The sequence below is a fragment of the Calonectris borealis genome, chromosome 1, assembly GCF_964195595.1.
Source record: "Calonectris borealis chromosome 1, bCalBor7.hap1.2, whole genome shotgun sequence".
In the NCBI taxonomy this organism is placed as follows: Eukaryota; Metazoa; Chordata; class Aves; order Procellariiformes; family Procellariidae; genus Calonectris; species Calonectris borealis.
The window spans coordinates 282,452-305,799 of record NC_134312.1 but is presented as its reverse complement, the minus strand read 5'-3'; the positions used below and the strand labels follow the sequence as shown (position 1 = coordinate 305,799).

Below are 23,348 nucleotides of genomic sequence, written 5' to 3'. Positions count from 1 at the left end.
AGCCACAGACAGCAGGTACCCGAGGAGAAGAAAGCAGGAGACAGAGGATTTCTGCTACGGAAGTAAGAGTTTTGATGGCATCGTCTTCTTTTGACTTGTCAACAAGGTTTCCTCTCCTACAGTGACAAGCTGATAAGAATTCTCAACACATCATCGCAGATGCAAAATACAAATGCTATCATTTTTATGCCAATGTGCAATAATCCAACCTCACACTGGGTACCTATATGACTTTCAAATGGTATTTGATCCACACACTAAAGAATCTCATTTTGGTGTATTTCAGAGACACTGGGGCAACATTACTCATTGCTGAATATGCAAACACAAAGTTGTTGACATAGGAAACACTTATGACCCTTCTCTTAATAAAAGGAGAGAAGAAATTCCATTAAAAACACACAGGTGAAGAAAGAATGAAAAATCCAGAACATTGCAGGAAATAGTCGTCTTGACCTAAAGGCTTTCAAAGACTTTAAAGCTTCAGCGTGAATACTCAAAGGCAGAAGAGCCGAGTCCTGTGTGGGAAACGGGCACAATAGGACAGACTGCATACCTGTGCGATATTAATACAAACTCTCTAGCTTACACGGTTGTTCTTCCAGCATCTAATTCTCTCACCAGCATGGTGTTACACGTATAATGAGCATCTTTGTAGAAAGCTGGTACTGAAAAAAGCTGACATCTGAAGAAAGTTCCCATAAGTTTTGAAGACTAATATTCCCTGGCAGAAGAATGTATGCTGAAGAAAAAAGAAAGTATAAAAAAGTTTCCGAGATTTGTTTTATCACAAGCGAGCAAAATCTCTCCACGGGTGTACCTGAATGGAAAGCAAAGTTAGAGGCAAGCAGACCACAACAGTTCAGGCCAGTTTTGTCCTTCCTACATGCGGCAGAGAAACGAAGATCCTGATTCTGTTCTGCCTGACATCATCTCTAAATCCTCCCTTCATTTTCTGATTCTTTTTCTCCAAATTCTTAAGCAGAGAATTTCTTGTCAATGACACCTTGATTTCCAAAAGGGTTATTTGGCCTTAGCAGGACGTTTTCAGTTTAGTAGCTCCAACAATCCAGAAACCATGCTGTTGACCTGCAACACGTAAGATCTCAGTGGAAAAATCCTGTCCTAACCTCAGGTAAAGAAATTCAGCACAGCAGAACACAGGACTTACGACAGACAGCAGTCCCAAGAGCTTGTATAATTCTCATACCAGGCTACAGCAACTAGCCGCATCTTGGCTTCTTCCCATCTCTTTCAAAATGACCTTCCCAGTAGACAAAACAAGAAAGAACAGAAGGAGAATTTCCTGACCCCGGTACAAAGGAAAAGCTTCACCAGCAATTCCGAGTCCCTCCCAGCCCTGAAGTAGACACAGACACTCTGTAATAAACTCATTCATGGAAACAAAGCTAGAAAGGGGAAAGAGGATCAAGGGGTTTTTGTTAATTTTTGTTGCTAGCGATCACAAAAACCACTCAGCTTAAGCACGTGCCAAGAGACTCTCTTCTACACGCAACACACAGCCCGTGGAGCCTGAGCCACACAGCCACCCGAAGAGCACTCAGCAGCGATACAGGTGTTGGTGGCTGACCCTGTCCGCAAATACAGCAACTCCGGAGATCAACCCCTGATGCCAGGATGCAGTTATCTATACTCGTGTGTGCACATTACCTGCTTTGTTCAGGGAAGGGGCTGGGACTGCCTGTCCTAGGTCAGCTCAGTGCTCTGAGCCCCAGGGCATGAGCACGAGGCACAGCAGCACTCCCCTCAGAAAGCAAGCATGCTCATCCCTTCAGATGACACCAAGAAGCCTGAACGTGTGCAGCCTGATCTGTGGCAAAAATTAAACTTTAAACAGAGTGAGAAAATTTTAGGCCAGGCCAATTTTTCTAGCCATAGTTTAGGATCACTAAAAATAGAGTTCATAATGGCAACTGGTGGCAGCTTTAATAATCATAGAGGGATTACTTGTTCCGTGTGTCCTTAGGCAATCTCCATCTCTTCTTTGCACTGAGATTTTGACACGTCTTCCCATTGCACTGTCTTCATCAGATCCCACCCGACCTTCTTAATCCTTGATTGATATTAGACCATAAACAGCATTCCAGAAAGCTTGTAAGACTAACAAGCTACTTTCCTCTTCTCCCCAGTGTCCTAACGTACCTCACAGACTCATGGGATCTGATGGCCATTTCTTGTTGGGGCTCAGAGCCCCAACATCCAGAGGATGGACACCACCCAAGACTGCAATCGCAAAGACCTATTTATTTGTAATAGAAACCAAACTGGGTTAGAGAAGAGCAGAAAGGTTGATCAGAGGTATAAAAAAAATTAATTGCAGGGAAATATTTAAAGAATGGGGCACATTAATGGAAAAGCAATGTGTATTTAAGCAGATACAAAATAGGCATATAAAACGGTAAGTGGGATTTCAAAAAACCAAAACTTCCATGGAGCATCCGAACAGAAGAATACTTAAACTGAAGAGTAACGTATTTATAAACCAGTAAGATTAGATACTTCTCTACATCAGGCATAATTAGCTGTTTTATGACGCAACTGGCATAAAGAGCACAGCGGGGATCAGAAAGAGGTCAGATACTTACACAGAACACAAGAACAGCCAGAGGTATACTAGGCAAGATGCAACGAAGTCCACTGACTGCCGAGCCACAGTTAGGAAGCCCGTGTCCTACAAACCCCATCACTCCCATGTCCATGGCTCCCTGTGCACCCGCAGCGGCTCTCCCTCCCGAGCACAACACTACCTGCTCCCCACACAGCCCCACCACCTCTTCCCACCGCAATATTCCCAGCTCCCCCCTTACTCCTCTTTGGCCAGAACATAGCAGAACACGTCGTGGAGCCTGCATAGGCTCAGCGGCCAGGGCCACCGGGCTCGATGAGCCACCAACCGGCTGCTTTCCCCACCCTCAGCTGCCACGTCTCGTGCAACTTGGCCTTGAAACCTGCACACATGACAAATTTGGTTGAAAATGTTTAAGTGGCTTGAAAGTGAGCACGAAACTATCAGAAGAGAAGAGAAACAACAACTGCATATGTCCAACTGCCTCAGGAGAACCGTCTAAAAGCAGGGACCATGGATCTTCCTGCATGGGGGCAGGAGCCAGACAAGGACCATTGGGCTCTCTCAAGGGCCAGTTCTTCTGCGGGTCAGTGCACTACCGTACCCTTTCCAGGAGCCCCCGGCATTAGCTAATCAGAGACTAATTACCATGTAGGGACAGGACCTTGCTTAAATCTAGGAGGGAAATTACACAAGCCTACGGTGGAAAAGCGTTACGCATATGTCCCTGAAAGGGAATGGGATCGTACCCTCCCACCTGGTCACCACAGGCTTGGCCATGCAGTTGCACATATCATAAGCAACAAAACCACTTCTGCCAAACAAATTTTTTCACGTCCCCGAGATATTTTAGTTTTATTCAGTTCATTTTCTTTTATATTTTATGAATGGTTCTTCTCTTCTCCCTCTCCCATGACTCATTTTTCAAAGTCTACAAAAACAACAAGAGGAAATAATTTATCCGTGTCTCAAGAAGCTCTCGTTATTCCTGAAAAATCTTTTAACTTCCAAACACTGACCGCTAGACAAACAGCACAGAAGATAGCTCCCAGGCTCCCACAACACCTAACAACCTCAGCCACCCAATTAGGATGCCTTGAGCTTGGTTCCCAAACAAGGTATCGTTCAAGACACTCCAAGGCGCGTGTCCAAGACTGCCATGCGCACGGCAGAGCACCTTTGGTAAAGCCGTGGCACAGGAGACGCATGGGAACGTACAACAGGGGATGGGGACAGCTCTGCACTGCTGTCTGCCATCACTCCCCTCCAGCACATGATGAGAGATAACAACTCCTGTTCTCCAAAGGCCTGGTAGGATCCACACTCGTGCCTAATTACTTCTGAGGAACTTAGGACTGCAGAGAACTGGAATAGCATTCATCCACTCTCACCATCCAGCTCTCAGCAAACTCATGATGCTGGGGTCAAAGACAGTTTTTAACGCATTTCAGTCTCCAGGAGAGTTGAAGAGTTCCTCAGACGGAAAGCAAGAACAGTCGGCATCCAAGGGCTATAAGAGACCTGAGAGAGTAAAGCACCATGAGTTCAGAGGGCAACAGGCTCTCGATGACTCCCAGCTTTGCCTGGTGCTGCAGAGAATGCTCTGGAGTCAGCACCCACAGGACAGGGTGGCTCGAGCTGAAGAGACCACGGAGACAACAAGCACCAGATGCTCCGCAGCATCAGGTGGGATACTGCTCTCACACACACAACCCTCATCAGAGCCGGTGAGCCCTGAGTGCCCTGCTCAGTGGATCACTAAAATAAGGCTAGCAGGTAGTACTCATGACCAAGTCATTTCATTTGTTAGGAAAGGAAAGATCAGTCTCCTTTTTCCAAACGAGGACCTGGTCACAGCGCCTTTGATGCCTCACAGCCACATCACAGCAGTCTGTTGTGTCTAAAGGCACAGCAAAAAATGATTAAACCAGCCATGAACACTTATTTCGGAAGTTAGAAGAGATTAAGCCTGAAGTCTGGAAGGTTCTAGAGCAGCCTCCCCACCAGAATAGCAGGAGGAAAGCGTCAGTGGTTTTAAAGGTGGAGCATGACCAGGTTACAGGTGATTGTAAAGCTGTGCACGGCCAAGGTCTCAACTCACTGAACACAAAACTCCTTCTCCATCTCTGTTCTTCCAACACTGGCAGTAACCCCGGAGCAGCACTCTGGCGAGGAGGCAGCTGTTTGTCACCCCTTTGCTCTAGATCACCACGGGCACAGATAATTGAGGGGGAAGTTTAAAGCTCTGGCTTAACCTTCCAAGTTATTAACGGCTCCACCTCTAACCACCTGCATCTAACCGCCAGAACAGCTGCCTTCCCGCAGGGTAGCGGGGATCCTACAGCCTAGAGTGAACTGTGCATGAGCAGCCTCTCCATGTCTGTGGTTGGATAAAGAAAGTCCAGATGAAACTAGCTGGCTGAGCATCAAACTGAAATGGCAAAACCCTCCACTAACAAAAACGATCTTCGCTGTGCAATAACAACCTTATTCACAAGTAAAATAACCCCCTCTATCTAAACAACCTCCAGCACAACCAGGAACTGCTACAATAATAATTCAACAAAACCATAACCACAGCCAACAGAAATTCAGTTTGCCATTTATTTCACAGAGGGTTAGCTTAGATACTGCAGTTGGGAACGTCAATTAGGAACCACATTAGAGAGGAAAACCTACTGTCGGATGCACATGGTAACAGTTGCTTGAGAATAACTCCTCCTAATCACAAAGTGCAAGGAAATGAAACTCCAAACCCAGCACATTCATAGTGTTCCTAATTTCTCCCTAGTTTCCAGGCTGGACATTCAATCCTCATCGTGCCTTGCCTCTGAACCATTTCTCCCTGTGACCTTGTGATTTCAGTGCTGGTGACTACTGGTTCTCCCTTTGCTTGGGGCGCTCACATCTCATTTCATTTCTCATTATCAGTAACAAGCAGATCAAGGACAGACTCTCCTCTGCTTGAATGCTTTAGCTATCTTACAAACGAAATAACTGTATTGATTATTGCCTTTTGTCATCCAACAGCTACCAGGACAGTTACAGTATACAGTCAAGATAGACACCCTAACTTTCACTGTGCTCCTGAAACCAAACTGACTCCTACTGAAAAGCCCCGAGGAAATCCGTCACATAACGCAAGGTTCAGTGCATCTCTCGCTCCACCAAATCCAGCATGCAAGACCCTTGCTTAACATCAGCGTTCAGCAGAACCTTCGCAGGAGTCCATTTGCTTTCAACAAGGAACACAACCTCCAAATGTAACCCTGGGTGAATGTTAAAGGATGCTCAGCTTTGTCTCAAGACAGCACACTAACAAGCAGCATTTGCTTCATAACATAGTCACGCTTCAAACAGGGCCATACACAAACCCTTGCATGTTCTGCCGTTCTCCTCTCCGACAGTAACTGCTTGCAGCCCCAGCCGTCTGAAATCACCGAGTTTCACTGCATCGAAGGGATGGCTGTCAAGTCCCCTCACTGACACATCTTAAGATGAGACACCGGCCCTATCACAGTTTCCACGCCTGGGGATCTCCTGTCCCCAGCCTCCACCTGCTCAGCGCTGCCGTCCTCATGGAGGTCCCTTCCCACAGCACAGTCATCCCTGTAGACAGCTCTTCACTCAGACTTGCATCTTCGGACAGGTTTCTCCCTCAGCATCACACTGAGAGAGCTCCCTCCATGCAGGGCTCTCGCCCTTGCACATCTCCCCAAACGCAGCTCATCTCATTAGGCAACTGCCTCCACCAATTCTTTGACAGCACTCCCCAAATCTACTCCCATCCTTCCCCAAACAGCTCTTCTGCTCGTACCCACCACACTTCAACACTTCCTCCAACTGCCACCTTCTCCCTCCAGGACCCTCCACCCCCAACACCCCAACACTTTGATTCCTGAGCAGCTCAGTTAGTTCCCTCCCAGCTGGTACATCCTTTTCAGGACCCTGATCTGAAGTTCCCCCAGCTGCCCACGGCAAGGCATCCTCTCAAACCACACTCTCCCAACACTCCTCACCACTGCTGCCCGTTTGCGGACACCCTGGCACCCCCATGAGCTCAAAGCAGTCCAGCTCCGCCTCAGTCAGGGACCTTCACTTATACCAACTTCTATTTCACAGAAGCCAGGTGTGAGAGAGTTCTCCCCACCAACTGAAGATCACCCCCTGTTTCCAAAAGGAGTCACGAGTCCACCAAACATGACAAAGCACCAGCCGCAGCAGTTCCACTCAGACGGCTGGGTTCCATTTATCCCCATCGCTCTACCTGTCTGCAACGCCAGGGCACCCTATCCAATAACTGTCAATATTCCAATCCTCGCAAAAATTAATCAGCATCTCAAAAGCAGTAAATAACTGAGCGCTGCCCATCTACACTGCCTGGAGATCTTTCATAAGCGAGTCACTGAAGTGATTCTCTTTTAACTCTTATTAAGCCTCCTCAGCCACACACTAAGCAAGCCAGCTGGGAGTGCCTCCAGCTCCGAGGAGCCATTGCCCATCAGAGCCCGCTCTTCCTCCCCATGGTACTTCCCATAACTTGCTTTCTCTCTGGAGATCACATGAAGAAGATATGCAAACAATTACAGGTGAATATGTTAATTAGGATTCTGTTGCAATTACTAAGGAATGGCATCAGGACCACCTACTTAATGCAAATTCTTGAGGAGATACAGAAGGGTGTGACAGAAAACATTAGGTAAGTGGGTGAAGGCAAGAGATGGGAAAAGCACTTCTGACCCAAAAGCCCTGTCCATCTGTTGCTTCCTTCCAGCCCCCTGGAAACACTTTTACCCCAAGACCACACAACGCGCAGCTCCACACATCAAAAGCCCGTTAACTCCAACTACCCTGCTGCAGAAAGCCTCACCATCCGGCACATCAGCCAAGTCACGGGCACTTCGCATCTTATCTCCGCCTCCACTCGGGGCAAAAACACATTGGTGGGGGCAACCGCAAGTCTGCTTGGACTGCCACCTCCAGGGGAAGGCTTTCAGCATCCACAGCACAGGACTTAGAGGTCTCATGCGCTTGTGAAGCGGCAATTCAGAGCGTGGAACAGCAAGCCCTGTCTCCCACTCCCAAGCTCAGATCCACATTACAGCTAATGCAACTAGTCAGATTAGCGACTGCTCCAGCCCGCATTGTAAAAGGCATCAGCAAAAAAAGTGGAGGCAGGAAGATGAAAAGAAGATCGTTAAACTTTCTGTGAAAAACTATAGAATTAGCCTGCTTGCAGAGGAAGCCTTTTTTTATTCGTGCCTGCTGGAAGCTGACTTATGACCTACCGCAGGGTTTACATGTCTTTCAAGAAGTCTGCCCAACATAATGGGCAATGCCATTATCCCTCCAAGCCTCTCATCTCCCCATGAGCTCTGCATCGCTGTGGCTCCTCAGCGCGTGTGGTTGGGAGTTTTGTTTAGGAAGCGCTTCCTTGCCCACCTCCCGCTCGCCGCTCTCAGCCGGCGTCGCCAGCACCCTGCAAGAGGTGGGCTGGCAACCGGGAGCTTTGCAGATGGCCCACGGCACGGCGCGAGGCAGGAGCAGCTCTCAGGGTGCACAGTCAACCCCGGGCTGGGGAGAAGAGGGTTCAGAGAGGAGTCCACTTCTCCCGGGGGTCCCAGCACAGCATGGCACCCGCGGTCCTGTGTTGCAGGGTGGGACTGATGCCCCAAGGCCTGACTGCAGGACCAGAGCCCCAGGGCCACACCGAGGAGCCGTGGCCCCACGTCTGGGGCCTGACCAGGCAGCCCCAGGGCCTGACCAGCACCCCACAGCGCTGCGCCCCCAGGGCCTGGCCGAGGGACCCGTGACCCTGGGGCTGGAGATGCCTGGGGACCCCATGGCGCTGCTACCCCACAGGTGGGCTAGGGCCCTGCAGCCCCACGGCCAGGCTCGGGACCCCACGGCCACAGACGGGGCGAGCAGTGCTGCTGGCCCCCAGCCCGTGGCCGGGGCGGGACCCCCGGGCTGGAGCAGGACCCCTGGGCAGGAGCCCGCGGCCGGTGGGCGCCACCCCCGGGCCCCCCACCCGCCCGATCCCGCGCCCCGGCCCCCGCCGCCCGCCCGCACTCACCCTTGACGGCTTCGCCCCGGTTGAGCTGGATCTCGCCCTCGCCCTGCGGCGCGTAGCTCTTCACCACGATGAACTTGCGGCCGGGCACGGCGCTGTACAGCTTCCGCTTGGGCCCGCGCAGCGGGGCGGGCGCGGCGTGCGGCGCGGGCTCGGCGCCGGGGCCGGGCCCGGGGGGCCCCGCCGGGCCGCCGGGGCTGTAAACGAAGACGTAGGTTACGGTGCTGATGCCCGGCAGCTCGCGGCTCGGCCCGCCGCGGCCCGCGGGCTGCGCCATGGCGGGGCCGGCGGGGCTCAGCGCAGCCCCGGCCGCCGCGGCGCCGCCCGGGCGCGGGCACCGGCTGCGGCTGGGGGGCCGCCGCCCGCCGCCGGCTCCATGGCGCGGCGCCGCCCGCCCCGCGCGGCGCTCCGCTCCCTCCGGCGCCGCGCCGCCGCCGCGCGCACCATGGCCCGGGGCAGGTGCCGCCGCCGGCGGCTCCTCCCCCTGCGGGCGGGGACGGCGCCGGCCCAGCCGCCTCCCGCCCCCGGCCGCCGCCCCCGCCGCGCCGCGCCGCCGCCGCCCCGACCCGCAGCCGCCGCCGCCGCCGCCGCCGCCGCCGCCGCCGCCGCGGGGCCGCGCACCGAGCCGCCCCCTGGCGGCCAGCGCCGCCGTGCTGCCCCGGGCCGGGGGCGCGGGGGCCGGGCGGCAGTGCCGGGGGGCGGCCCCGGGGGCGGATGGGGGCAGTGCCGGGGTAGGGTGGAGGGGCAGTGCGGGGGGCGGGCAGCTTGGGGGGGGAGTTCCCGGGGAAGCAGTGTTGGGGGGTAGGTTGGGGGGGGAGAGTTTGGGGGGGGCAATGCCGGGGCGGGTGCGGGGATGCCCAGCTCCCGCTCCCGGGGCGGAGAGCAGTGCCCCGGGGGGCAGGGAGGTGACAGCTGTGCCTTCTGCACCGGGGCGCTGCCGGGGGCGGGGGCTCCCCTCTGCCCCCCGACCTGCCACCGCCGCGCACCGCAGCCCCCCCGCTCGCAGTCCCCCGCACACGGGAGGCGCTCGGGGCTGCCCGCAGGCTCGCTGGCAGCGCCCCAGCTCCCGCCGCCGCTCCGGGCTGGTCCCTCCGACTGCAGCGCCCTGTTTGCAGTCCCCCAGCTCCTTGCTTGCAGCCCTCTTGCCCTGCATTGCAGCCGCCCCGGTCTGCACCTGCAGCCCCTGTTGGGCACAGACATCCTCACCCCGCAGCCCCCACGTCCCCCAGGTCTGTGGGGCCATGCACCCACAGCCCCTATGGGGCAGCCCCCAACCACCCTCCTGCGGCCCCCCGGGAAGGGCAGGGGCACAGCCATAGAGCGGGGTCTCCTCCTGCAGACCCTCCTGCTGCCGGAGGCGCTGCCTGGTGACGGTGCAGGTAGAGGGGATCGGCCGCTGCGGCAGGAAAAGCCGTCCCGTACGTGCACCCCCAGAAACGGCTGTAACCCAAACAGGTACTCCGCTCCTCGGAGAGCAGGGTGCAGCCAGGAGAGAGGTCAGCGTCCCGCAGGCTGGGACAGTCCGAGCTTCCCCTAGGAGCACCACTGCCGTCACAGAGCAGTTCTGCCGGCGCCGCACACAGACCAGCAGAGAGCTGGGAACAGCGACCCAACGCTGAAACAAACAGGCCAGCACAAGAGACACAGCCCCCTGTCTTGGCATCAGCAGGCTGCCCAAACCGTCTCGTCAAACTTCCCATCTGCAGGCACAAGCTTCAGTAGAAGGCACTGTCACACCGGGATGTGTGCCGCGTAACCTGCCAGCCTCAGCCCAGAAGCATGCTGCTTCAGTGCTGCGCTAAGTTACAGTCCCTAAAGGGAAAAAACACTTAATAAGAAATAAATAGCTACCCTTTCCTTACAATACTTCTAAATGTCACTCCAGTATCATTTTTACTCAATGCAGAGATATTAAAGACCAGCTCAAATCTCTAAAAGACCCTTTTATGTTTTTAGAAACAGTCACGAGAAGCATGCAGAAAATGTAGGTATTGCAGACAGCTCACAGAAATACCTGCTCAGTGCAGCGTGCCTCGCCGACACTGCAGCTCTGCACCCTGCTGCGTGCTCACGCTGGCCTGGGGACGCTCAGCCCACAGGGCCGGGCACTTGCGCTTTGGGCTTTGCGCGTGGATGTGCGTTACGCAAGCGGGGCAGCCAGGCTGCCGGTGCATGGTGGGATTGCTGCAGCGCTGGGGCCGTGAGCCCCCCTCCAGCTCTGCTGTCTGCCATGGGTGCCCACGCAGACCTTCATGTCGGCAAGCAGGATCCCACCCCAGCCATTTCGTTTCTCCATGCTCCTGACTACAAGTCTACCCTCCCCTTGCTGTGGCACCAATGCTGTCCTCCAACAACCGTGCTGCCAATGTGCAGCTGCCTCAGCTACCGAGGAACCCATAGCTCCACCACTGATCCTGCACCTTGGCACCCTCCAGCAGGGTTGCAGCAGTTTCATGCACCATCACCCGTGCATTTTCTCAGCAGCAACCTTGCATCATCTTTCAAGTGATTTTGAAAATACTGCTGCTGGACCAAGAGCCGGTCCTTGCATAAATGACACGAAGATGAAAACAACAGCCCAAAGTCTCCACGGCTCCTCTTTAGCAGTTGCACTGGGGAAGCATTAATTATGCGGCTTGCAATCCAGTCCATATCTGCCATATTGATTCTGTAGCACACTCATTTTTTAATCGTTAAGGAGTTATTAAGTCAAAATGTCTCAGAAGCCTACATCTATTATATCAGAGGTACATTTATAACAAGTTTTGTAATAATTTCAAAGAATACCACCATTTTTGTTTGGGCTCTTTTGGCAGGCTCAATTCCAATTAAAGGATGTTAATTAGTTTAATCATATTTCATGTTAATGCCTGCCTGATAGAGACCTCTATCAGTTGTGCAGCTCCTCCAGGTTCAGGCTGTACTCTGGGAACATTTCTACCTATATTCCCAACTGGAAAATGTGAGAAAAAATGCCTGGAATGGGTTTTACATTTTCTATCAGTCGAGAGCAGGGTATCTCTTGGCACATTTCCACGTGAACTGACAATGTGTTTCTTCACCTATTTTATCACCCGGCGCCATAAGGCACCTTGAGGCCTGAAGGAGCGGGTTTCATCCTTTGTACCGCCTAGTTAAGCTGCAGCTAATCGCTGCTGGATCCATAACTTATTTCTGAACAGCAGCCAGGACGCCTTGTATATTATGAATAAAACAAACACTACCGCGGCAGTGTTTATTAAGCGGCTAAGGAGTTTCTTAATGTCCCCAGTGTATAATCGTTATTTGGCTGCACGCGATGCCCACATCCTCCTCTGCTCCGAGACACACAGGGTGCTGTGGCCAAGATGCCTGGGTGCCAGAGGAGACCGCTCCCCACGGGAGTGCGAAGTGGGGGCAGCTCAAATAAAACGTAGTGACTGCGGGAGAGCAGCAGCCCCTTCTTTTTCTGCAGAGAGATCCTGCCCTTGGTGATCACAGGGCTCTTCTCTTTATGGCGGCCGTTTACCTGAAACTAGTCCGTCCAAACTGCACATCAGATTTCACCACAGCGACCGGAGGATGATGTTGGGCAAATCAGCCCAGCGGTAGGTATCGTTCAACTAAAGCACACCAGCAAAAGGACACGTCTGGTTTGAATGAGCCTCAATAGCAGGTGGAGGACTTGTCCTCCTAATGTCACCTGCTGCCGCTGCAACCAGCAACCTGCTCTGGAAGCCGGCAAGCTGAAATCGGATTTCTTTGGATGCCTCGCCTGGAGCCAGGAGGAGCGTGCGCAGCCTGCACACGGCGTTCTTCCCGGTCAGGGCCTGCAGAGGGGCTGCTCGCAGTCCAAGTGCTCGGGTTTGGTTCTCCTGCAGATAAATGAGTGCTCAAGAAATACTGTTGTAAGCCATCAGTATGCAAACCTGATGGCACACCTTTGTATAGAATTTCTGAGGTCTCACACTTGCTCTGCCTGTTGAAAATAACTATTTGAGATGGGTTTGATGTGTGACTCCATGTCTCATGCTTCTTACAGATATTTGAGCCTCCGGAAGCATCCAGACTTGATAGCGCCTGGAGACGGTGATGGAGACCTGACCATCTGACAGGCTGCCTCCATCAGAAACAGCATTGGGTCCCAGTACGGAAGAGCTTCCTCACGAGAGCGGACACTTACAATAATCCCCTCAACAAGCCACAGTCACTTCTGAGGGAAGACAGACTTCCCTTCCACAGGCTGGTGGTAGGTTCAAATCACCGCAAGTGAATTAACAGACGGTAATAGTCCCCACAATTACTTCAAACACATCAAGCAGTCCCAAATACCCAGGACGGTTGCTTTAATTTTTATGTGCTCTCAAGTGGCTGATCAGAAAAGAATCACTTCTTGTCAGATGAGTTCTGGCTGAAGGATTCTCGTTTTAGGTTTAAACAACCCTCCTCCTCCTCCCTTCTTTGGGGAGTTCCTGCCCACCACCGTCCCGGCGGAGCACCTGCAGTGCGAGGTGAAGGCATGCTGGTTTTCGGAGAGAACAGCCGATGATCTATGGGCACTGCAGCGTTTGCTGCCACGGCACGGGCCGTGAAGGTGCCAGGGAATGTGGCAGATCCAAGCCAACCAGGCTGTGCCGGAGCTGTGCCAAGCTTTGTCTTGCCACATTTCTGCATATCTCTGGGAGGCAGTGAACATACTGAGGTGTCTTGCACACTACCATGAAAGTATCTGTTACAGATGCTGTTTTTGTTCCCCCTTGAGAGCTGAATACCAGATCTTTTGTGGCTTTAGGATACAGAAAGGTTTTTGCATGGGGGAACTTCCTACTGTGTCAAAATGTGCTATAAACTGAACCCTTCAGGAATGAAAGGTATTTGGCAGCTTTGCAGTGAACCTGTTAGCCTTTCCTAGTAACTGTATGACTGTTACATTGTTCTTGTCCACAAGGCACCAATCCCAAAAGCATGCTTTTTCTTTTTTTTTTTTTTTAAATGAGTTGTCTCTGGTGCTGGAGTTGCCTTTCACTTCAGCCATGGAAGGAAGGATTTGTAAACTGCTCCTCTTGCTCTGAGAACATTTACGTGCTGTCACACATACAGCTCTGCTCCCATGGCACACCTGGAGACGATTTCTCTGTAGGAACCTTTCTGGAGACATCTGTACCCACAGCTTGGTGGGAAGAAGCACACAACGCATGCCCTGCCACAGGTTTTTCAGCTTTGTCCAGTAGTGAGAGCCGTAGTGATCTCCTCTGTGAGTTGCACTCTTCAGTGTTTAGGTACGAGAGATTTTGCCATCAGACGAGCAGTATTATAAAGTCCACCAGGTCCTTATAACCTGGTACTGTTAGACAGAATTTGACTGACAACCAAACACCGCTTCTCGATTATGGCACTTACTATGTGTCCTTTGGAAGAAATGCTTTTGCTGTTCTGGAGTTTCAAATCGTTACTACAAGCGTGGCTGACAGATACAGAAATAGACTGGGTTTGATGGAAACGATTTCAGCTCCAGCAAGAAAATAGCAGCTTCGTCACTTCTAAAACTTTCCCAGATTCACAGAATCAAACAGAATGGTTGAGGCTGGCTGGGACCTCCAGAGGTCATCCCGTCCAACCCCCTGCTCAAGCACCTACAGCCAGTTGCCCAGGACCATGTCCAGATAGCTCTTGAACATCTCAAGGGACGGAGACTCCACCACCTCTCTGGGCAACCTGTGCCAGTGCTCAGTCAATCTCGCAGTGGGAAAGTGTTTCCTGACGTTCAGATGGAATTTCCTGTGTTTCAGTTTGTGCCCATTGCCTCTGGTCCGGTCATTGGGCACCACTGAGAAGGGCCTGGCTCTGTCCTCTGTTGGCACCCTCCCTGCAGGTATTTATACACATTGATGAGATCCCCCTGAGTCTTCTCTTCTCTAGGCTGAATGGTCCCAGCTCTCTCAGCCTTTCCTCATAGGAGAGATGCTCCAGTCTCTTCATCATCGCCGTGGCCCCTTGCTGGACTCTCTTCAGCATGTCCATCTCTCTCTTGTCCTGGGGAGCCCATCACTGGATCCAGCACTCCAGGTGTGGCCTCACCAGTGCTGAGCAGAGGGGAGAGATCACCCCTCTCAACCTGCTGGAGATGCTTTGCCTAATGCAGCCCAGGATACCATTCACCGCCTTTGCAGCAAGGGCACGTTGCTGGCTCATGTTCAACTTGGTGTCCGCCAGGACCCCCAGGGCCTTCTCTGCAAAGCTGTTTTCCAGCTGGGTGACCCCCAGCATATATTTGGGGTCAACGGGAATTTCCCTTGGCTGTCAATTAGCTATTTTGGGAGCGATCTTGAATTCAGAAATGGGAGAAATCTTCAGAGACACTCTGCCTAGGGTACCACCTGGGTCAGACCAAAAGACACAGGTCCTGTCCAAAATTCAGGAGGTAGTTTCTGACATTGAGAGCTTTATGCCTCACTGCTGGGGCTCCCTCCAGCCACAGAAGCAGAGCAAGACCCCCGCCCTCTCCCCCGCTGCGCCCCCCGAGCTGGGTAACAAGGCAGACCTAGGCTGATATTCTGGGGACGACTGCTAGTGCTTGTTCACAAAATGATTTTATTCCTTTCTGTTTCTAGAGCATGGCTCATTTAGCTTGCTGTTCAGTCTGCTGAGAAACTTCTGGTCTCAGATCATCTCTGCACAACTAAATGAGAATAGCACAGTCACCTGCTAACGAGAGCCAATTAGTGGCAGATTCACACTGTTTGGGAAAAGGGAGGTGACGGGAGAACGGGAGTCACTCGCCTTCCCTGCTCCTCCTCAGACAGCCGCCAGACCAGCGCTCCAGCTAATTAGCAGGGGGGCCTGAGCAACGTTGTAAAGCAGGAGCCGCGGAGCCCTCGGTCAGGTCGCGGCATCCGCCAGGAGCAGCGGGAGATCGGCAGGGCTGCTCCTCCCGCCGCAGCACAGTGAGGACGGAGCACAGCGCTGCACCGCGCGAGGGGAACACAGCGCAGGATGATGTCAGCCACGCGGCCAGCAACCACACGTGAAAATCTTCGGAAGCGGAGCATTCGGCCAAGCAGCAACGGCAATCATGACCTACAAGATGCTTCAGAAACCTGGCGTGAGAGTCTGCCACCAAGGACACACTGACAATGGCTGCGAAAGCTGGCCAAAGCGACAGCCGGGAGAGGTCCTGCAGGCACCCTCCTCTCCGGGCAATGACCTACACTTTACTGTAATGATTAGTCTGGATGTTGAACTACCCCCCCGAAGTATAAACACCTCCACCTGGCTGTGGCTACAGCCTTACAAACGCATCTGGAGAAGACGGAGTGGAACTGGAAACCCGAGAGAGAGAATTAATTAAAAGATTTTGTCTTCTTTTATATAATCACAGATATTGATTCACTCTTTAAAGCACTCTGTGTGCATCCCAGACATTGAAATATCCCCAGTGGTAGCTGGATTTGTGCCTCTCTACCCTGACAGCTGAAAGTGTTTTATATCACTGGGTAGCTCCATCAGATCTTAGAGAGTCCTAATGAAAAGACAAAATATAGTTTTACCCGTTGACAAAGAGGATAACGGGATTCCTGAAAATTATGCCTCTAATCCTGCCCATCCTGCAAGATCACAGTCCTTAGGAATTTGGACAAGCTGTCTGATAAGCCTAGCAAATGCAAGAACAGGCAACTACCATGAATTAACATGCACCTCACTCTCTGGCAGATGCTCTTCACAAAGGTGAGAGAAAGCCTAAAGGCACGTGACAAGTTTAAGGTAGATAGTAACTGAAGGGAGCTGCAAGAGGATTACCAAACCCCACACCTCACTGGAGGATGGAGGCAAAGGTCCAGGTGGATCCTTGCAAGCCACTGCTGATCAAGACAAGCTATTTCAAAAATTTTGCTCTATGAAAAAAAAGAAGAAGAAGAATCATTTCAGCAGTATCTCCTGGTCAGTGTTACCCAGGAGTGACAGGAGATGATTAATGAATCCCTCCCTACTTTAGGCACCATGAACCTTCCAATCCCAGAAGGTCTGTGGCTTTGCAGCTTCTAGAGGTGGAGGAACCCATGCCATGTAGAAGGCTGGAGCTACTTTGTAAAGAAGGAAATCATTTGCAAAGCCTATGACTATGAAACCTTTAACATTTTGGTTGCTAAGTCCTTATGTGTGTCTCAGTCAAAACCCAGTGCCCTACACATGGCATTCAGCATCTGCTGTGTGCAACTGGTTTTGGGGTACACATTCCATTCCCCATAAAAAAATGTTCACATCACCACCTCCCCATACGTGGCCAGACACTGAGCAGAGGTCTAGAAGGATCTTTTCTAGAAGGTCCTCCCCAGGCGCCCAGGCAGCTCCACAGAGCACCATGACAAAGACTGAGATAGACCTGGTTACTCCAGCACAACTGGTAAACAACTTCTGACTCTGCAACCCACAGCCTGACACCTTCTGCCTTCACTAAAATTACCTTGGGAAAACCGCTTAGATGGTATAGGCATCTGGAGCAAGAACCACGAGGAGAATGAGTTGAGACTTTGACACTGTCGTCTGAAACATTGGTCCTCAAAATTATTCAGCTATTGTCACATTTTCAGAGAGCGACACCTGCAGTGTCGTCAGTAACGTCCCCAGACTCCCGAAGTGCTGCTCAGGATATCTCGGCCTTGGCTGTGTGCACAGCACCTGAGCTGCTCCGGTGTCATCAGCTACTGCTCCTTCCCCTGACTTGCTAGCACATCCAAACCCTTAGCGAGCCCTGACAGCTCCCACCAAACACAACAGATACGATAGGAGTTGCACACTGTGCTTTTTACCAAGAGTTTACTAAACCATCCAAATTCTCCATCAAAGCCACTGAGCTACTGGATAAAAGGGGGACACACGGCACCCCCATACTCTTACCCTCCTTACCAGTAAGGACCAGCGCATCAGCCCAGGAAGGGGCCGGGGCCAGTCTGTCAGGTCATGGGAGGAGCAGCCAGTTCGCAGCAGGGCAGTTGCAGGGAGGCTGAAGTAATTAGGGTGCTCCCTCTTGCAGTGGCAGAGCGCAGACCTCTGCTCCCACCTTCGTAGACTCTCAACCACCTCATGCACTGCATCGGGAGTCTGGACACCTCAGTGGGCAACTAGAGCTCATTTGTTTTGCCATGCACTTCAAATTTGGTACCACAGTGCTGGATTTTGCCTAAATACTTCTGTATTGCTACCTCTTTCAACACGCCATACATTATGGACACAATGAACAGGCTGCACACAGAGAGCTTCTCCAAACTCATCCCAATGCATCAAGAACATGAGGATAAGTGTGTGTACACACCAGCAGAGATCTACAGATTTACAACCTACCAATGCAGAGGACTTCTTTTGTAGATTCTTTATTTGCTTAACTCATTACCATTTTCATTATTTTATTAATCAGAAGCCTGCAGCTAACGCCTTGAATTACATTAGCTTTTCCCCCCTTAGGAAACTGATGGCACCTCCTGGCCAACTCACCCAAGAACAGCCTTCTTGGCCATTTTTAAGTTCTCCTTTGCGCATTTACCAGATTCTTCAACCTAAGGCACCCTTCTTGCACACCCTTCAGCCAGAGACGGATAACTCACTACACTTCTGAGAAACCAGCAAAGATGATCCTGAAGCTGCCTTTCTCAAGCTGAATATCCCAGCTCTTGTAGGTTTGTTTCAAGACTCAGCTCAATGATACCAGTATTTCTGTTCCAAACACGATCATCATTACTCTGAGCTCTGTTAGGTTGATGCCATGGCTTGCCTGGACTAACGCCCATAGATCATTACCCTCTTTTCCTTGCCGTTGGAAATCTGGAGTTTCCTCATGGATCCCTCCCTCACAGATCCTGTGGACTCTTGCAGTCATTTTCTGTCTTTGTGACAGTAGCTGTAAGTTACTTTCCAACTCTCTCTCGATGGTGAATTTAAATAATTTGACCAAATGATATTCATTCGTTCTGCCCACATTGTTCCTTAATCACAGGAACAGTGGCTGGGAGAGAGCCACGGTTGAGTCCAGAAGTTACTGGAACCGCTTGGAACTGTTAAAGGATTAAAATATGGGCAAAGAATGGGGACTTGCACAGAAGCATATCCCACGCTGCCAAAACACAGTTCAGAATATCCCCAGAGGGAGGAAAGGCAGCTGTCACTCGGTGCAGCGTGCAAGGTCAGACACACAGCAACTGCACCATCTCCTGACCCAAACTTCAGAAGAAGCCCTTGGTGTGAGAGGACATGGGACACGCCTCAGATCCAGAGAAGACAGCAACTTTGCAGGAAATTCCCACTGCATTGGCAGCGTGTGCAGAGTAATGTCTCTTGGCTGGTCCGTAGCACTCGTTTTCCTCTCCTTGTACAGCTGAGAGAGGAGCCACTGCCGTCACTGCGGCACCGGCAGAGCAGGAGGTGCTGGCGGGAGCATCTGTGGCAATGAGCAGAGAAGACAGCAGAGGTACCACGCTCAGCAGCGCCTGGCTGAGCGCATCCCAGAAACGTCACAGTCCCTAACAGCAAAGTCCCTGCTCAGGCATTGGCTCTGTTTAGAAAAGAGCAGCTTCGAAACTTGGACTGTAAAGCACTTTACCAAGAAAGCTGGGGCCAAACCCTCCTGGTTTTGAGACATGAAAACCAGCTCCAGCCTGGGACACGGCCTCCAGAGGACCTTCAGGGTGGCTGCAGCCATCTCCTTGTGGTTTGCATGTCACTCGGATCCAGATCTTCCATTAGTAATTGCTCTTTCACTGAAACTGTTGTTGCCCAAAGACTGATCAAAGACAACTCCTGACCTGGAGCGTGGCACAAAGGAGGAGATTTCTTCTCAAAGGACTGGCAGTTTGAGGATACCAATGTTTTCTCCAAGTTGGGTGGGAATGTTGATCTGCTCGAGGGTAGGAAGGCTCGGCAGAGGGACCTGGACAGGCTGGATCGATGGGCCGAGGCCAATGTATGACGTTCAACAGGGCCAAGTGCCAGGTCCTGCACTTCGGCTACAACAACCCCAGGCAACGCTGCAGGCTTGGGGAAGAGTGGCTGGAAAGTGCCCAGAGGAAAAGGACCTGGGGGTGCTGGTCGACAGCGGCTGAACATGAGCCGGCAGTGTGCCCAGGTGGCCAAGAAGGCCAACAGCATCCTGGCTTGTATCAGAACTGGTGTGGCCAGCAGGAGCAGGGAGGTGGTCATGCCCCTGTACTCGGCACTGGTGAGGCCGCACCTCGAATCCTGTGTTCAGTTTTGGGCCCCTCACTACAAGAAGGACATGGAGGTGCTGGAGTGTGTCCAGAGAAGGGCAACGAAGCCGGTGAAGGGCCTGGAGCACAAGTCTGATGGGGAGCGGCTGAGGGAACTGGGGGTGTTTAGTCTGGAGAAGAGGAGGCTGAGGGGAGACCTCATCGCTCTACAACTACCTGAAAGGAGGTTGTAGCCAGGTGGGGGTTGGTCTCTTCTCCCAAGTAACAAGCGATAGGACGAGAGGAAATGGCTTCAAGTTGCGCCAAGGGAGGTTTAGATTGGACATTAGGAGAAATTTCTTTACTGAAAGAGTGGTCAGGCCTTGGAACAGGCTGCCCAGGGAAGTGGTGGGGTCACCAACCCTGGAGGTATTTAAAAGACGTGTAGATGAGGCGCTTAGGGACATGGCTTAGTGGGCATGGTGTGTTGGGTTGACGGTTGGACTCGATGATCTTAGAGGTCTTTTCCAACCTTAATGATTCTATGATTCTATGATTCTATGATTCTATGATTCTCTTCCATAACATTGTAAGACACTCAGTCCTGAAGAATTTTTTACCTGAATTCATGGTGCCATGGATGTTTCTCCACGACATGCTGCATCTCCAGCGAGGAGGGCTGGATCTGCTGGAGACGCAGCCCAAGCCAGCAGCGGTGATGAGGAGGCACTATGAGCATGCCAGGCGCACTGAGACCACATCTGCAGCTGCCAGGAGCTGCCACTATGCATCTCCAGAAAGATAAGAGAAATCTGGAAACAACTGTGGCCCTGCTTGATATATGGAATTTTTTTTTTTCCTTTTCCTTGTTTTATTTTCCATATTATTGTTTGGATAAAGCAAAATAAGGAAGAACATAGAGGAGATGTACTCCTCAGCTGGACACGAATACAACTTTCTGTCTGTTTGAGCCTCAAAGCAGGAGTTCAGGCATTTTACCCTATGCCATGTTGCAACAGACCAGTTTTCAGACACCCCCAGACTGCAGGGAGCCGGTCTGTCACTGATGTCCTGGAGACCACTCGTGCACCTCACCCCGTCCCCAGTCACTGCCTCTGCCTGAGAGACAGAGCAACAGGGTGAAGGTTACGATGAATATCCCAGCCCCTCACTCACAGGTCCTTGGTACTCTCAGCAATTAAATCAGCCCTTCTTCTTCATTCCCAGACATGCAAACACAGATGCCTTCTTGTACGTAACATTTGGGACTGGCATGTCCAAGCACTAGCGAAGGAAAGCCACGCTCTTGGGGCTGCTGCTCAGGTCCGCAGCTTATTTCATCGCAACGGCAAGGTGGGGGGCGAAGTGGGTCCTTCCCTGTGGCAGAAAGGGGAAGCGGCGGCAGCAGCTCCGTCCGCAGGGACCGACCCCCGAGCACAGCCCAGCCGTGCCGGCGCTGCCCTGGGGGGGTCCGCTTGGAAGGGGCCCCTCTGGCAGCGGCAGATGCTCGGTAGCCGGTGCTGCAGGGACTCTCACTTGTGTGACACGGCCGGGGAGAGTCACTGCTGAGACAGAGTTCTCATAACTGAGATTTCCCTGGAACTCAAATTAATTTTCAATTTTGTTCCCTCGGAAGGAAGGATGTGTCTGTGTCAGATGCCAAATCAAGGAGATTCTTTGTGTAGGAACTGTAATTGATTCCCATTTACTCCGCATCTGTATTTCTTAAAAAAGGGAGCATGCGTGAGTCATACGCCGGGGCAGAGCGGCTTGTTGTGATGCCTCTAGCAGACAGGCACCTGGGAAGAGGCATATTGTCTACTGTGCCACCAGAAATATTTTGCCACCACCAAGCCTGATTCAGGATCCAAGCAGTGACACAGTTCTGCAGATGTGGTGGCATCAGGCAGGAGGCATCCAGAGCTCACCGCGGCAGTGGGGTGACCTTCATACGGGACCTGACTTCAGCCCCAGCCACGGCATTTGCCCCGTGCTCCAAACGTTTTCAGGATCAGAAGCTTCAGCTTCTGGCAAAATGATGCAAAGACAAGACTTGCCGACAAAGATGGCTGCAGCAGGTGGAAATGGGACCCATGGCACTGGAAATGGACCCACTGGGTTGTCCCTCATCTCTCAGTGCTCAGAGCGGCAGTGACTGTGCAAAAAATAACAACACTGAGGTTTCCACCACTAACCCTGACCAGCTGAGATCTACCAAAGGTACTGACAAGAAGCATCTGAGAGGGATTACCGTGAACAGGTCCCCTGTAGGACAGGGGGTGGTGTGGCCCATTTCTTACTGCCTTGCTCAGCAAACACAGGGCTGAACAGCCAAAGTACTCGGGGCATCAACGCAGACTGCATAACACATTTCACCCCCAGGATAGTGCAGCATCATGACTTGGGACTGGACTGCAAGTTTGCAAGTGTCATCCCAGGAAAAACAGGGGAATATGTAGCAAACACAGCAATGACCCCTTTTGTTTAAAATGATACATCTTAGATCTAGGGCAACAAACCTGCAGGATAAACTTAAACAATAAGAGTCCCTGAAGGGTAGCTTTTTCACCCTCCAATGGTCCTTCTGTCTATAAAACATCGTGATCCTTTTGCTAATAACTTCTCATACTTGTAGAAAATCTTTTTCCTTGATATTTAATCTCTCTATACATCAGTATGGGGGAATAATAAAGCCAGATCTGCTTCATTTTATGTTATCGAAACTTTAATTCTACTCAAAGTTAGACCAACTTTGCATAAAGCATGCACTGAACGAGACTATCTTTAGCTCTTGCACAGCAAAGAGCAGCTATGGCACATTCAAAGCATTTACTTGGGCCTGACTACCACACTTACCCATCGAAGTAATTTCACCGTCCTTACAGGGGCTGCTCTTTGAATAGAAACTACTCTTTAAGCAGGCCGGCAGGTTTGTCCCGTAACTTTAAAATACTCCACTAAAGCCTGGAAGATTAACTAAGCCAGGTATCCCCAAACAGTGGTGGCGGGGTGCTGAAGCCAGAGAATAACGCCGAGGACGGGGTGGGGGTGGCAGGAGCCACCATCGCCAGCCCTACCGCGCTGCTCGGGGCCATGCCAGGCAGTACCGGCACCAGCGGGACCATTTGGGACCCCTGGACAGGCTCAGTGCCGCGAGGCTGAGATCGCATCTCACTCTCCTTCTGGCAGAGCCCACTGACAGTGCCCAGGAAATATATTACTTATAAATTGTACACTCATTAAAATAGCAGCAAAAACAGTTCCAGCAAGCTAAAATCAAGCCTTCAGCATTGCAGTTACTACGTTTTGTCAATGGCCCGAAGCCCCACAGGACAGCTGTTAGCACACTTGAGACGACTCGCAAAGAAGCTCAGGAGAGAGGGACAGGGTGCTTTAAGAAGCCAAGACACAAGGTCCCGCCTGGAGAAGGTGCTGCAACGTGAGACAGAGGCTGAGAGTTAAATGGCAGAATAAAGACCGCCTGATGCATTTCTCCCCTCAGAGGACTCTGGGCTCGCAGCTTGAGACGTGGCAC

The 23,348-nt window shown here is 51.9% G+C and overlaps 1 protein-coding gene across 1 annotated transcript in view; it reads right to left on the bottom strand.

The window, feature by feature from the left end:
• Positions 1–23,348, bottom strand: part of SHANK3 (SH3 and multiple ankyrin repeat domains 3) — a 373,777-nt gene that overhangs the window by 192,770 nt on the left and 157,659 nt on the right. Inside the window, exon 12 of the mRNA XM_075140908.1 lies at positions 8,664–8,857. Coding sequence (XP_074997009.1) covers positions 8,664–8,857 — 194 coding nt within the window. The remainder of the gene's footprint in view (positions 1–8,663; positions 8,858–23,348) is intronic.